Raw genomic sequence first — 17157 nt, 5'->3', positions numbered from 1 at the left:
AAATATTTTAAAGGCAAATTAATGTTTTATGTGAAAATGTTAATGACATGGAATATTATTGCTATGCTGTCCACCAAATCCACCCTATGAGATTGTCTCAGGTGAAACTAACTAATGAGGTAATTTTGTCATTTGAGAGAGTAAATTCTTTTATCTATAACATGATAAGATCCCTTCTGCTGAATTTTCTTCTATAATTATATTGATCAGCTGATCAGTAAGCATCTATTAAGCACATACTTAGTGCCAGACATTTTGCTAAGATGTGGGGAATATAAAGGCAGAAGACGTCCCTGTTCTTAAGGAGTTTTAAGGAATTAATTGCGATTTGGTGTTTTTATAACCCCATCTTTGCTTCATCATGGTCAGACTGAAAAGATGCAAGATTTAAAAGCCTAAGAGAAGATGGGTGTATACTTTAAGAGATTATAGAACAAACAACACAAAGAACATTTATTGAATCAAAGTATAAAACTGAAGTACCTAAACCCCACCTGGGAACTCCCCTGCCTACATGGGCCTGGCCAAATTATAATGGGGACAGCCCAGGGGGGATGCCAAACCAATTGGAGACTCAGCCTGGAAAAAGAGAGGGGGGGGAGGGGGAGAGAGAGAAGAGGAGGAGAGGGGTTGGGGAAGGGGGGAGAGGGAAGAAGAGGAGCTGGTGTTTGATCTTCAGACCTAATCAGAAGACACTGCAAAGCTGATTCTCCTTATAACTGCAGATTCTAGGTGGTGGTGAGTTTGTGTTATTGAAGGGAGGCTGGCTTTTTAAGCCAGCTGAGCTGGAAACAAGTTTAGGGCATGAGTTAATTTTTGCCAGACCAAAAACTGTTCTGAGTAGCTTAGAAAGCAGAATTTATTTGAGGTACGGGGGCGGGGGGGCATTGTTTTTACCTTAGAGATTTAAATTCTAACCATCTGGGAAGAGGGTCATATTTTTCCTTTCTTTGTCCCCTTTCTCATTGTACCTGGCTTTATTAACTCCACTTGTGTTGTAAATTTTGTTCCCATTAATAAAACCTGATTTGTTTGTGGAAAAGAGGCTGTTAATCTCCTTTCTTAATAGTCTGGGAGAAATAACTGGAAAAAGGCAGTTTGGATAAGAGGAAACTCTGGACCTAGAGGTCTCTTATTATTTTCTGAAACCCAATATTATGTCAAGCCACCCAATTAACTCTCCCCATACTAAATTTGGCCCTAACAGAGTTCACAAACTTATGGGGAAACAACATGAAAAAACATGGAATCTATGCAGAATGAGTTGGGGATAATCAGCAGAAAGATGTTATAAAAAGGATTGGACTTCAAACTCTTGAACTTTTTATTTTTTGCTAAGTAATACAGTGCATTGGACTTGTGAACTAGGGAGACCAAAATTCAAATATGGCCTCAGACACTGTCTACATTGGTGATCCTGGGCAAGTCATTTAACCTTTATTTGCCTCAGTTTTCTCATTTTTAAAGTATAGATAATAATGATACCTACCTCCTATGGTTGTTATAAAGATCAAATGAGAGAATATTTGTAAAATGTTTTATAAATCTTAAAATACCATATAAATCCTAGCTATCCCCATCATATTATCATATAAGTTCTTTACAGGGTGTCATTAAAAATAAACATTATAATACAATCCACTTTGCTTCTCATTCTAAAATTCATTTTTGTTTTCATGCATAATGACACATGGACAGCTAGGTGGCACAGTGGAATTCTGGGCCTGAAGTTGGGAAGACTTTTATCTTCCTGAGTTCGAATCTGGTCTCAGACACTTACTAAGCATGAGACCCTGGCAGGTAATTTGATCCTATTTGCCTCAGTTTCCTCATCTGTAAAAAAGATCTGGAGAAGGAAGTGGAAAACCACCCCATTATCTTTGCCAAGAAAACCCCAAATGAGGTCATGAAGAGTCAGGTATGACTGAAACAACCGAACAACAAAATAAACAGGCATACTCAGAACTCTTATGGACTTGTACAATTTTAAACAGTATTAGCCATGTTCCTTCATCCCTTCCAAATATAATAAACCTAACAAATTAAATTGCAGCTAATTTGCCAGGTTGGCATTTTTTCTCTTCACCCATATTGAGAGCTTTTTCTTTAATTCTCAAATCCAAAGAATCATAGAATCTCTGTTGGGAGAGTCATTGGAGCTCATCCACTCTACTCTGTAGCTGGCTATAAATCCATTCTGAAGTCTCCTCAACCATTGCTTGAAGAATTCTAGACAGGAGGGGGACTTTGCCTTCTGTGGAAAAAGCTATTCTGCTTGAATAGCATGGATTTTTTAGGAATTTTCCCGGTATCAAGTCTAACTGTCTCTATAACTTCTACCTCTTGTTTCTAGTTCTGCCTTCTGGAACCCAAGCAGAAAAAGGTTTAATTTCTTTTTTTACATGACATTTCAAGACAGCTCTCATGCATTAGGTAAGTTCCAGAAGGGGACAGCATTTCACTTTTATCAGGCAGAGGAGTCCTTATGGAAGAAACTCTCTTCCTGTGGATTCATAAAACAGAAACAAAACAGAAACAAAAAAGAAGAAAAATGGAAGAATGACAGAAAAAGGGAAGTCATGGAAAAGTTAAAAAGGGAAATAGAACAGAAGAAGCTCTAAGCTCTAATTTTAAAATTTCTTGAAGAATTTTTGCTTTGAAAGATATTTTCTTTCTTAGTCCTAGCTTACTACTAGGCCTGGACTATTCTAGAGGATATTCAAAGATTTACCTCATGTCATGTTGGGAAAAAGAGAAAGGTGGTAGTATGAAGATGTCAAACTCTAACTGTCTTGCTTTTATGGTCATATTCCTTAGGGACATCACTGAAAGGAAGTCCACTGATTACCAATCTATAGTTACTCTGATACATACAGTTCTGTATCCTGAATCCTCTTAGAAGCTTCTCCATCTAAGAACATTATCTCTTATTTTTCCAATCATTAATATTCTATAATATTCAGGGTTTGTATTGACCATACTGAACATTTCTCTTTTAGCCAAACCTTTTTATATTGGGATAGGGAAAATATATGCTTCTACAATAAATTATAATATGTCGAGTACTTTTCAAAGGTCTTATGTTATAGATTTTTTTGTGTGTGTGAGGCAATGAGGGTTAAGTGACTTGCCCAGGGTCACACAGCTAGTAAGTGTCAAGTGTCTGAGGCCAGATTTGAACTCAGGTACTCCTGAATCCAGGGCCGGTGCTTTATCCACTGTGCCACCTAGCCGCCCCTATGATATAGATTTTATGAAAGAACTTGAAAATCCTAGGAGATGATGTTTTATCTTTTCCCATGACCCTTCTTTTCAACAATTATTTTTATGTTTTATATACCGTATGCATTACTGGAAGGTGGATTGACATCAAAGTCCCAAAATTTACTGAAGTCTGTGATTTTTAAAATAATAACCACAAAGGGATACTCCCAGTTTGGTAACATGGTCCTGGAATAATAGGGCTGAGAGTGGTCTCTGTAACTCATCTGGTTAATTTTCCTGCCTTAACAAGGAATGTACTTACACCATCCCAAACAGCCTGCTTTTAATACCTCTGGAGCTGAAGATTTTAGAATTCCCCTAGGTAAGAATAGTAATGATGATACCATTTCTATAATGCTTTAAGGTGAGCAGAGTTAGGTGTATTATTCAATTTTATCCCCATAAAAATTCTCTGAAATAGATGCTATTATAATCCTTGTTTTACAGTGAGTAAACAGAAGCTGAGAGAGGGGATCTGCCCAGTCACAGAACTAAAGAAATATCTGAGACAGGATTGAACTCAGGTTTTCTTAAGGCCAAGTATTCTTGACTCCAATATTCTATCCACTGTGCTGCCTCTTGGCCAAGATATGATATGTATGCCATCTTATACTGAATTTCCTTTTATAATGATATCATAATAACATTTCATTGTACTTCAAATTCTTTAACTTTTATTTCTAGGTGTTGTGGTGATTCTCATTTTTAGGAAAACTATATTTAACCTAAATCAATAAAATCATACATTTTATTAAGTGTACCAAATAAAAATTTCTATTTTAAAAGATATTGACAAAGATACTTTTAAATTTTGTGAAAACAATCATTAAACTTGAAGGAGAAAATGTCACATATAATTGTTAAACATAATTAATCAACATAATGTTCGTATTCCAAAAAAGAATGATTTCTCCATATTTTTTCCCCTAAAAGTTGGCCAGCTATACTCTGTATTGATCCTTTAATGGGGGAATATGTGACCTGTGACCAGGATGGAAATGTTGACCATTATCATGTAGAATTCCTGGGTAATCCCCATTCAAGAAAATGGATAAAGGCAAACAGTGTTGGTCATTATAGTATCACATTAAAGGTAGGTAGAATACCATTAAGTTTGTTATTTGTTTTTGTTGTTATTTTATTGATTCCACTGTATTTTTGTAGTACATTTTTAAAAAATTGGCTCTTTTCCCAAGGTTCATAAATATAACTATTCATTTTAGAATTACTTTAGAAATTATAAACAAAATATTATATGATATATTTGTTTCTAAGGTAATATAGATACAGCTTTTAGAATTTATTAATTGTTCTGATTAGTAATAGAATTAGCATTAATCAACAATAGACTTTTCATAGGTTTATGATTACCTTTTAAAACTATTTTTGGATTCTCATTTGGTCATTTTTATAATCTCTAAAGTGAAATTTAAGTTGTAAAACTAGTTAAATGAGACAATTAGTTATGTAATCCAACACATTTTTCAGATTTCAAATAGAATATTTCATCATATTAAGTCTTCAAGTAGTTTTGATATAGGGTTTCAAAAAATCTTTAGTACTAAAGAACTTAATAATAAAAGTATATTTGCTTAGCCATGGCAGGGAAAGGATATTACACAAGGATATGCATTAAGGGCACCATGAATTGATTCATCTGATAGATGCTCCTCTGCCTCTGAGCTGCAACACCTCAAGGCTCTTTTGTGCTCAAGTGTCTACGCAGTGGTGTCTGTAACTTTAGTCTCCTGAAGTCAATTGAATCTTTGGTTTTTTGTTTTTTTTTCGGTAAGGCAATTGGGGTTAAGTGACTTGCCCAGGGTCACACAGCTAGTAAGTGTTAAGTGTCTGAGGCCGGATTTGAACTCAGATACTCCTGAATCCAGGGCCGGTGCTTTATCCACTGCACCACCTAGCTGCCCCAGTCAATTGAATCTTAAAGACAGTTTCAATATCTTTTTTTTTTTTTTTTTGGCGGGTCAATGATGGTTAAGTGACTTGCCCAGAGTTGCATAGCTAGTAAGTGTCAAGGACCTGAGGTCAGATTTGAAATTATTGCTTTATCCACTGTGCCACCTAGCTACCTCTCCAATATCTTCTAAGGAAAAACTAGCCTGGCAGGAAGAAACTAGGATATTGTTTCTACCACAAACTAACCAATCTTGTTTCCAGAGAATGCTTAAAGAATGCTGATATCAGAGAATAGCATATTTACCCTATATCATTATCCATTCAAGGCCTATGATTTAATCCCTAGTATAAATGAATCAGAACAATGATTTAATTTCTATTGTTTTAAAAACTATTATTGTCATACATGAAATATTTGTTTACTTGAGTCAGCTAATTAATATATGAAATCAAAGGCCTTTAAACCCCAGTCATCTTAATGAGATAGGATAGAATGACTTTAGTACTTTGAGAACTATTCTCTTCCTTCTTTTTAAAGTAATAACAGGCAGAAAAGTTGTGTGTGTGTGTGTGTGTGTGTGTGTGTGTGTGTGTGTGTGTGTGTGGAGCAGGAGTGTGCTGGAGCCGGGGCTTGATTTATTATTTTGTTGGTGATAGAAAAAATATTCATAGTGAAGATTAAGTTTTACACAGTATCTGACACATATTTAGTGTTTAATAAATGGTTTTTGATTGTTGGTATATATGTGATTTTGTCCTTTTCTATTATTTTAAAAAATTCATCATCCTTCAAACTAAGGAATAAAGCCAGGCTATGATAATTCTATGATTATAAACTCTAAGGAAGAGCTGGACAGTTTTCTTATCTTCTCTGCTCTACTCTTTTTCTACTCTTCTTTCAAGAGTATACTGGTAAATGTTTAATAACCAGCTCTATGGTAACACACGCGCATATACATACATACACACACACACGCACACACGCACACGCGCACAGAGAATCTTCCTTTTATCCAGAGGTAGTGCAAAGTGGGGGCAGGAGGAACTTAGGGGTAGGTGGGTGGGGATTAAGTCCCATGTGTTGAAGGAGTAAGTTTGTATTTTTATCATTATATTTTTTGAAATAAATATTCCTGTGTAAAAGCGAATCCTACTATGAGCAGCTAAAAGGAGCTAGAGTGCAAGGGACCCACTCCTTACAATTGAGGGAACAACATCAGTGGAAACTGGAGTCATTTGCAGAGAGCCCAGATAACCCCCCAAATCCACTTAAGGGTCCCAGAGAACTTTGGGGAAGGAGTGAAAAGTAGCCAACTGTCCTTCATGTTGTGAAGGCCAGGGTCATCTGTGTTACACGTTACACAAGAACAACGGACTGAAGTGGCAGGGATTCAAATTTAGGTCCAATGTAAAGAGGAACTTCCTCACAATTAGATTGTCCAAATGTGGAATTAGTTGCCTCCAGAGGCAAGGGCTCCTATCTCTCCCTACTCCACAAGGCCCCCAATTGGGTGGATGACCACTTAGTATGGATATTATCAAAGAGATTCTTATTCTACATCATCTGAATCGGAGACCACTTAGGTCCATTCTAGTTCTGAGGTTGTACAGCTAGGTACTGATTAATACTAATAATGAATCTTACAGAGTGATCACATTATTCAAATTTGAACTGCATATACCATTGGGCTAGAACCAATGACCATATTTTGCATAGTTATAACTAGAATACATGTGTTAAATACAACATTAGCTATTTATTGTACTTCATTAAATATATATCTTATGTCCTTTAAGATGTAGAGCCTTTATTTTTGCAGAACTTAATATTATAAAGCCCTTGCTTAAAGCATATGCCAGCTATGGAAAAGGTTAGTAAGATGTTTGTAGTTATTGATGAGGCAAGACATGGGAGTCAAATAAGCCCCAAACCAAGAGATGACTTTAAAAGTGTATGCTTATCTGGAAATTTTGTTATCTCCTAACATTCTTGCCATGATGATTGCTTCAGCAAGGAAAGGAAATTGAACTGGGAGAAATTCACAGGTTTAAATCAGCCATGAAAATAAGTATGTGTTCATTTGCCCCAGGCCTGAAAGAAATCAGGATAGACCTAGAGGATTTCAGAAACTGCACTAATGAAAATCAATCCATGGACCTAAAAGAAAGTTAATACTTTTGGCTGCTACATGCTATCCATTTTTGTTTGGTTTCATGAGAATATGTATTTGTGGGGAAACACTGGTTTTATTGACTCTAGGCAGATGATAGTGTTCTTTGCTTAGTGGTATGGATTTCAGTAAAACCAGGCGAGATGATAGTGTGGAGTGGGGTAAACAGGGGCAGAGTCTCCACATTTTGTGGGCTGGACAATATTTCTATAAGACTGACTTTTTAAATTTGCAAAGCTTATAGAAATAGAATAAAAATAGACTTCAAGAAGCAAAAGCTGAATACTTTGGAGAAGTTATAGGGTAATGAACTTTTTCTGTACCAAGACTGGTCCGGCATAGTATTACAGACCAAGGACATTCATAATGCTATCAGCAGGGAGCTGGGAAAGTTGTGGAGAGTGTTGTGTTTGCCCACAGCAGCTGAGCAAACAGGATGTTCAGTCCAGGTCCCAGCCTCCAATTCTTCCTCCTCTCTCCCTGTCTCTCTCTTAGAATCCAGCATCTGTCTCATCATGTTGTGAGATTCCTTTCATCCTTTAAAATTGCACTTGTGGAAAGTTATTGAGCTCCACCCAGACTTCCTGAAGATGTAGTTCCTAGAGAGCACACACAGCACATACACTTCTCTTTCTCTTCAACAACAAACCCTCATTTCATGGGATCTATCTGCTATCTGCTGGTATTAAGGAAGAGTTTCAGGCTCTTTTTCTGTGAGCTCAGATTCTTGAAGCTGGAAATCTAAACATCATGTATTATTTTGAGGTTAAAGGTCCACACTGACCTTTCTGAGCTCTTCCTTCAGGCATTTGGGACCTGGGTTAACTTGGCTTTGCCCCCTTGTCACATGAAAAAAACAACAAAAAAACAAGACAACAAACTGTCCTGGATAGAAATTTTTGCAATGATTCTCTCAGTGAATAAGGCCATCCAACTATGGTCTGTACACAAAGTGTTCCCTTCTACACAGGACACACCAAAGTAAAAAGTGTCTCTACACAGAGAACAGTAAACTTCTCTAGGAGTCCCTGTAGCATGCATAGGCAACCCCCACAGAAAACCAAGAGATTTCCTTTGGATCCCTTACCCCAAAGGTCCAAAGGGCATAGTTTGCCAGGCAAACCAAATAGAATTGCAAACTCACCCCTCAGAAGAAGACAAATAGATTTAGCTAGAAAACTAGCAAAGGATGTCAGCTAGCTGTGGAGCTTAGGCACAGGCATCATTGTCTAAAGAAATTGTACAGCATTTTGTTTTCACAAAAGGCAAGTTGTTTAGGTCTGCTAAAAATCCAACATAAACATTCTTACTACATGGTAGCTATCTTGTGATTACAGAATTTTCACATCAAACTTAATATAAGTACTTATACAGAATTTAGCAATACAGAACTGTATCAATGTTTTAGTATCAGGTATCAGTATATCAATCTTTTCAGAATTGAATGAAACAAAAAGCATCAGTACTTAACAGTTAAGATTTTTTTTTAAATGAAAAATTTGTAAAATTACATCAGTGGAACTGACTTGTGAAGCAAAACTCACAGGGAAAAAAACAATTGAACATTTATGGCCTAAAAAATGACCAATTTTTTCTAGGATCTTTCAGTCTCTGAAAAATCAAAAGTCCCAGACAGAGAATCTGTCTGAGTACCTAGAAAAGTGAAGGGCCCAGGGGCAGCTAGGTGGTGCAGCGGATAAAGCACTGGCCTTGGATTCAGGAGGACCTGAGTTCAAATCCAGCCTCAGAGACTTGACACTAGCTGTGTGACCCTGGGCAAGTCACTTAACCCTCATTGCCCCTCAAAAAAAAAGGTGAAGGGCCCCGTCTTGTCTCAGATAAGGCTCTGTGCCTGTAGCATTGCTCATCATTGCCCTAACCTCCTGTAAGGCCAGGTAGGTTGGGTTTCCCATTTCCCCCGGGGTTCTCTACTACCATTAAGGGGATTTGGAGGGTATCGAGGCTCTCTGCACAGGGCTCCCAGTAGCCCCTTCATGTTGTGCTCCCAAGTGTCGGGAGCAGTTCCTGTGTCTCAGTCCCACTGGCCACTAATAGTCAGATCAGCTTTAAGACAGAATCATTCCACATCCCCTTGCACTGCCTTAGTCTCTGGGGAGAGGAGGAAGATTCGGTGTGTGGGTTCGTGCTGTTCCTATAGAGCACAGTCCTAGTTCTGAGTCCAAACCCTACCTCAGGCTCGAATACCAGGTGCTTGTTATCTCAGGGCTTCCGTGCCATCTCGCCTGTCATCCTGGCTCCAGGGTTGCCATGCTTTGAATTCCCAGATCTCATGAGGACGCTCTCCGGCTCCTGAAGCTGTGGAGAACAGAAGCAAACACCTCAAAGACCCCTCCTTGGAGCCCGGGAGCACACCTTTCATGTTCTGGAGATGATGCCTCTCAATGTAGTTTAGGATTGCTTGAGTATCTTTGGCTTCCATATGACATGTGTTGACTCATTTTGAACTTGTAATGAATACCTTCATATCTTCCTCTATGTGACTTGTTATCTAGTCATGGCTACCTTCCCTTTTCCCTTCCATTTCTACATGTCTTGAGTCTCAACTTCCTATTAATCATCTTGCTTAGTTCTTCCCAATCCAAAAATCATTCCTCTTTGAAGAAAAAAAACAAACAAAAGAGAGTAATGAAAGAAAGAAAAAACCAACCTACATTTACATTGTCCTTTAAGGGTTGCAAAGTATTTTCCTCAAAATCATGTGAAATTGGTGGTGAAAGCAGGAATATTCCCATTTTTCAGATGAGAAAACTTAGATTCACTTTGGTTAGATGTTTTCCCTATGGTCACCTAGCTAAGGAGGTATTTAAAACCCAGGAATCTGGACAAGTTCCATTCTTTATCCTTCTCATTGTTTTCCTTTTTTATTGACCCACTTAAACCACTGGGGTCATATCTCTCTTTTCTTCCTCCCCTGTACTCCTCTTCATTATAGATAAAATGCATTTTGTTGTTTTTGTCCTTTGCATTCATCATCAGCCTTACCACATTTTGAACTTGAATATTCTTGCAAAAAAACCTGTACTATTCTTTTGTATTTACAATGTTATCTACCCTTGCTTTTTTGTCTTCTCTGGTTGTTCAGTTATTTTTCATTATTGTCCGACTCTTCAAGACCCCATTTGGGGTTTTCTTGGCAAAGGTATCATAGTGGTTTGCCATTTTCCTTTCCAGCTCATTTTACAGATGAGGAACTGAGGTGAATAGGATTAAGTGACTTCCCCAGGTTCATATAGCTAGTAAGTGTCTTGAGTCTGGATTTGAACTCAGAAAGAAGAGTCTTCCTGACTCCAGGCCCACTGCACCACCTAGCTGCCTTTTGTCTTCCCTACGTACCTTTAATAAGTACAAGTTGATCTGTGAGTTCCTTATTCAATCCCATCTGTGTCTTTGGAAAGTTCACCTTTTTCCTTTTCAATGATTTATTAGCATCTTCAGAATTTCATTTTTAAGAGCTTCTTATCCCTTTTGGATATTGTACTAAAACAGTAATGAAATCCAGATATTTGTTACAAATAATAATGCCTAAGCTACATTTCCTGAACAATTTAAAAGTGACATGCTTTATACCTTTTTATCCTTAATGTCAACACATAGTCTTTACAACATGTTGAAACTTGTGTTTTTATGGTTCTAGGCTTTTGGGTGAAATGATCTAACAATATGTTCCTTTTGGCATTTTTGTCATTTATACAGTTTGGAAACTAAATAGACCGACATTATAGTTAATTTTGTCTTGTGGGGACTAGCATTGTAGGTAGCTTTGAGAATATTTCTAATAGGCTGCTGACATTTATGGATCCATATTGATATTCTGATCATTTATATGCAAATACATCCTTTCTTCTACATTATATTAAAAAAATTCAGTGTCACCTGCTTCGAATCTAAACAGGGGCATCTGTTTCTAATCCTTATAATCATATCAAATTCCCAATAAGCTATCATCCACAGCCCAGATAATCATAAAGGCCTTCTTATTGATCTCCTGTTGTGAATTCAATTTTGCTTTCAAACTACATGAGTAATTAACCTTACCCTCAAGCAGATGTTTTCAGAGACGAACAAGGGTATGCAAGACCCTTTCCTCCAATTAGTGAGCTACATTGATTCTTATCAATGTCTTTGGAAGACTATTCATAATGTTTTTAAATCCTAGGGCTTTTTATAGTCTTGTAATAGTATAGTGTGTAACTGATTCAAGTTAGTTCAGCAACTCTGCTACTTAAAAAAATATCTTTCTGTCCAAATGAAAATATAATAGCCCTTACTATGCCCAGATTTAAATTGTACTTTGGCTATCAAAATTCATTACAATGGAATTTTCATATTGGCTGTCCCTTTTTTCTCAATCAAAATCCTACTCTGATTCTTTGTTTATACTAAACGAATGCCTAAAGTACTATATATATACATACATATATATATATATTTAGTGAGGCAATTGGGGTTAAGTGACTTGCCCAGGGTCACACATCTAGTAAGTGGTAAGTGTCTGAGGCCAGATTTGAACTCAGGTACTCCTGACTGCAGGGCCGGTGCTCTATCCACTGCGCCACCTAGCTGCCCCTAAAGTACTATATTTTGAAGGAATATTTGCATTCTAACTATTAACAAAACTTTAACCTCTAAAGTTAAAGGTCCAACTTGTTCTTCAGCCTGAAATTTCAGATGGTTATTTGGAGGGGGACAACAACCAGGGCCTTTTTGGTATCCCCAGAAATCACATGCAGATTAGTTGCTACTCCACTCTGATGTTAACTGGGTCCTGCTTATGTTTCAGATAACACTGTAAATATGTACAGAATCCTAAATAAGAAGTATTGTTCTCAATCCAATTAAACTGACATTTATTAATCACCTATAATGTGTAAGGCATTGTGTTATGACTTGGGCAATCCAGGAATGACTAGTTTCTGCTTCTAGGAATTTGCTAGGCAGGTAGTGGAGCTATTTTTAGCTAAAATACAATATATAGATATAATAATTCAATCAAAATCAGTAAGAATTTATTAAATGCATACTAAATACTAGAGGTATAAAAAATGAAATAGTTTCTGATTTCCAGGAGCTTACATTCAACTGGGGGAAACAACATGTTTACAGAGAAGTGAATACAAAATATGTTCAAAGTAAGTAACTAAGTTGTTGGGGAAAAGAGCACTAACAAATTAGACAGGGGCAGCTAAGTGGTGCAGTGGATAAAGCACTGGCCCTGGATTCAGGAGGACCTGTGTTCAACTCCAACCTCAGACACTTACCACTTACTAGCTGTGTGACCCTGGGCAAGTCACTTAACCCTCATTGCCCCACAAAAAACAAAAAACAAAACCTGTAACAAATTAGACTAAGTAATGAAACAAAATAAAATACTAATAAAGTAATTTATACAAATAATACAAAATTAAAATAATGTAATAATGGAAAATAAAAATTGATAATTTAATAGGAGAGATCCACATTTTAAAAATGCAATGAGAAATTCTAGAAGGATGAGATAACTTCTGGCCAGACAAATCAGGGTATCACTGCTTTTTAGTTGCATCGAAGTTTCTGGGTCTTTGCAGTTTATAGCCCCTGAAGAATTATTTGGACAATCCATATATATACACACACACTAATCCTTATATACAACATGTTGCAAAGGCTTGCATCTCTGGATTCCCCAATCTTCTCTCTCTGTTTCACTCTTCTGTTCTCTTACTCCCTGATAGGAATGTAGTGCATTATCTGTCTGGGGGCTGTGTAAAAGACCCAGAATGAAGCAGAACCAGTCTTAATTCGCCAAGTTCATACCTTCCCTAGGGCAGAGAGTCGATTGTTTTGGTTGTAAAAGCCTTCTCTAGTAGCCCTTGATATAAATTGTTCTTTGGCAAACAAAACTCCACATTAGAATAAACAAAAATTTTGCTTTTGTGACCAAACATTTGATTAAGCAGTACAGGTGACAAATCAATGAGAATTTGGAAAATTCCCTTCTTGGGGCACCTTGGGTCTCAATCAGCTGCACACAGAGAGGATCATACCCTTGATTACACTCTCCCCCTTAATCCTTTTGCAGTCTAGCCAAATAGACCTTCTAGCAGTCACTCGTATAGGATCCATCATCCTGAATCACTGGGACCCTTGCTTTCACACTGCCTCTTCTTCCTGACTAGGTGTACCCCTCTTTACTCCACTTTAAGAAATCTATTTTATTTTTCAGCTCATCTCCAGTTCCATTTTCTATATCAAAACTTCTTAAACTGTAGGTTGCCACCCCGTATGGGCTCAAGTAACTGAGTGTGAGGGTCTTGAAAAAATTTGGCAACAGTAAAAGGTTATGTGTACCTATTTTATATAGCTATATACTTGGGGTCATGTAAACATTTTTCAGGGGAAAAAAGTGAGTGAAAAAAGTTTAAGCAGCCCTGAAGATTTTCCTGATTTCCCCAGCTCCTAGTGCTTCCCCTTTAAATTATTTTATATGTATTTTCTTTATGTAAAGGTTGATTGATCTCTGTCAATTGAGTTAATCATCACTCTATCCCACTTAAAGCAATTAATAAAATACTCTATCCCTAATACCTTTATCAAGTAAAAACATTTCTATTGAATCAATCCATCAAAGTCATTAAGCTAATGTATGCCCTGGTGGACCCTCTGGGTCATCTGTAAATGACCCAAGTCAATTAGGGACAAAGAATTTGTGTATCCAGCAGCTTAGAGGAGAGCCATTTATGCTAAACCTTTGCTTGTAATGGAGAAAAAGAGCTTTTGTCTGGTCCTGTTCATATAACATAGAGAGCTGCGAGGTGTCACAGTGGATAGAGGGGGCCAGGCCTGGAGTCAGAAGATCTGAGTTTAAAATGGCCTCAGACACTTAGTAACTGTGTGAACCTGGGCAAATCAATTAATCCAGTTTGCCTCAGTTTCCTCATCTGTAAAATGAGCTGGAAAAGGAAACGGCAAACCACTCTAGTATCTTTGCCAAGAAAACTCCAAATGGGGTCACAAATTGTCAAACATGACTAAAAACGACTTAACAAATACACAGTGGTGATAGTAATGTAAAAATTTTACAGCAAGTTCCTCTTTTCTCAAATCTGTAGAGAACTGAACCAAATCTATAAGAATACAAATCATTCCCCAGTTGATAAATGGTCAAAGGATATGAACAGACAGTTTTCAGTTAAAATAATCAAAATCATATGAAATAATGCTAAAAAACTATTGATTAGAAAAATGCAAATTAAAACAATTCTGAGGTACCACCTCATACCTATCAGATTGATTGATATGAAGAAAAGGAAAATGACAATGTTGCAGGGGATGTGGGGAAAATTGAGACACTAATGCACTGTTGCTAGAGTTTTGAACTAATTTAGCCATTCTGGAAAAAAATTTGGAACTCTGCCCAAGGGTTATAATACTGTGCATACACTTTTTAAAATTTTTGCATTAGTTATGTTATGAAAGAAGAATCAAAACAAAAGGGAAAAACCTCAAAAAACAAAAACAAGTAGAAACAGTATGATTCAATTTGCATTCAGATTACACAGTTTTGTTTTTTTTTTATGTGGAGAGCATTTTCCATCATGAGTACTTTGGAATTGTCTTGGATCAGTGTATTGCTGAGAAGAGTTAAGTCTATCACACTTGATCATCACACAGTGTTGCTGTTACTGTGTACAATGTTATTCTGGTTCTGCTCACTTCACTCAGCATCAATCCACTTAAGTCTTTCCAGGTTTTTCTGAAATCTGCCTTGCGCATACCCTTTCACCTAGCAATTTCACTACTTGGTCTGTATAAAGAGATGGAAAAAAAAAAACAAAAAGGAAAAGGACCAATATGTGAAAAAATATTTCTAATAGCTCTTTATGGTGACAAAGAATTGGAAATGGAGGGAATGCCCATCAATTGGGGAATGGCTGAACAAGCTATGGAATATAATTGTGATGGAATACTCTTGTGCTATAAGAAATGAAGAGCAGGATGCTTTCAGAAAAACCTGGAAAGACTTATATGAATTGATGCAATGTGAAGTGAGCAGAACCAGGAGAACACTGTACACAGTAACAGCAATGATAAATGATTATCAATTGTGAATGGCTTAGATTTTCTCAGCAGTATAGTGATCTAAAACAATTTCAAAGGATTTATGATGAAAAATTCTATAAAACTCTAGAGAAACAACTGATAGAGTCTGAATATGGGTCAAAGCATATTTTAAAAAACTTTCTCCTGTATTTTTTAATAATACATTTTTATAGTTTGGGGTTCCAATTTTTATCCCTCTTTCCCTCCCTTCCCTTTTCCCTCCCTGAGGCAGCAAACAATCAATCAGATATGGGTTATACATGTATGATTATATAAAACATTACCATATTTGTCATTTTGTACAAGAAAACTTGATTAAAAGAAAAAATAAAAGTGAAAAATAGCATTATTCAGGTCTGTTCCATCAATATCAGTTCTTTCTTTGGAGGTGGATAGTATGTTTCATCAATAGTCCTTTGGGATTATCTTAGATCATTGTATTGTTACGAATAGACAAGTCATTCACAGTTCTTAATCAAACAATATTGCCATCTCTGTGCACAATGTTCTGTTGGTTTTGCTCACTTCACTCAGCATTAGTTCATGTAAGGCTTTCCAGGTTTTTCTGAAATCTGCCAGCTCATCACAAAACTTTACAATTAAAAAACCAAACACTTTCCTTAGTGAAGATTCATTCCAAAGGAAAATCATTATTTATTTCTTTAGGCTGCTCAGAGCTAAACAATTAGTTCCAATATTTCCGTATACAAACATCTAAGAAATTATGCCAAATGCACTTAAAAAAATAGCTAGCCAGTTTTCAAAGCCCTTTACATAAATTTATAAAAATCCTTAAACTTTAGTACTTCTTGGCTCTAGTTTTTGAGATTTCTAATAGACTTGATTTTTATTTTGAAAATTAAATTTCAATTGTAATTAATTTAGCATTGATTCTAATTTCCTCTTGTCAAACTTGAATTACTAGCCCTGTTACCTTTATTGAAGTTACTAGGTAGTTATAAACATCTGTTATCTCACAAAGAGGTCATTTTAGGGGGTATTGGCTTGACTTCCTTTATTATTGAGTTTAGATAAGCACCATGAGATTTTATTGAAAAAGCATGCTATACACGATTCCCAGCTTTATAATTTACATAAAATTTAAGTTATCTGAACTAGAGTCTTTTTACAAGAGCAGAAATCCTGCCAATTTTTTTATATGAATCAGTAATGCACAAAGCTTGCACATCATAATTCTTCAAGGTATTTAAAAATTAACTTTATTATTATTGTCCAAGAAGCAATACTACTGTATTTCCTGATATGGTGTATTGATAATTATAGAATTTAGAGGATAAGAATGACTTTATAGAGGCCATTTATTTTAACAATTAATTTTTCTAATTAGTAGTAGTAGCTAAAATATATATAGCTCTTTTAGGATTTGCAAAGTGCTTTATGTATATTGTCTCATTTGATCCTCACAACAACCCTATAAAGATACTAGCCCTTGACCTTTAGACTTTTTCTAAAATCTTCAGGGCAGTAGAATATCTATTTGATTCTTTAAAACATTCTCGGGAAATATGCTCCTTCACTGCCATTTTTATGCCTATTTAAAAATCTCACAAAACTCATAGTTAAGAAATTGTTCCTTTGCTACTATCTAAAGTAATTTGTTGGGACACCTATGTGGTGCAGTGGATAGAGCACTGGACCTGGAATTCCCATCTGGCCTCAGGCATTTGACACTTCTTTGTTGGGTGACCCT

General features: G+C 36.4%; 1 protein-coding gene across 1 annotated transcript in view; it reads left to right on the top strand.

The window, feature by feature from the left end:
- Positions 1 to 17157, top strand: part of ZCWPW2 (zinc finger CW-type and PWWP domain containing 2) — a 100731-nt gene that overhangs the window by 18651 nt on the left and 64923 nt on the right. The window contains exon 3 of the mRNA XM_043967481.1: positions 4198 to 4357. Coding sequence (XP_043823416.1) covers positions 4198 to 4357 — 160 coding nt within the window. The remainder of the gene's footprint in view (positions 1 to 4197; positions 4358 to 17157) is intronic.

This window comes from Dromiciops gliroides, chromosome 5 (genome assembly GCF_019393635.1).
Source record: "Dromiciops gliroides isolate mDroGli1 chromosome 5, mDroGli1.pri, whole genome shotgun sequence".
Lineage (NCBI taxonomy): Eukaryota > Metazoa > Chordata > Mammalia > Microbiotheria > Microbiotheriidae > Dromiciops > Dromiciops gliroides.
This window is presented reverse-complemented; position numbering and strand designations above follow the sequence as displayed.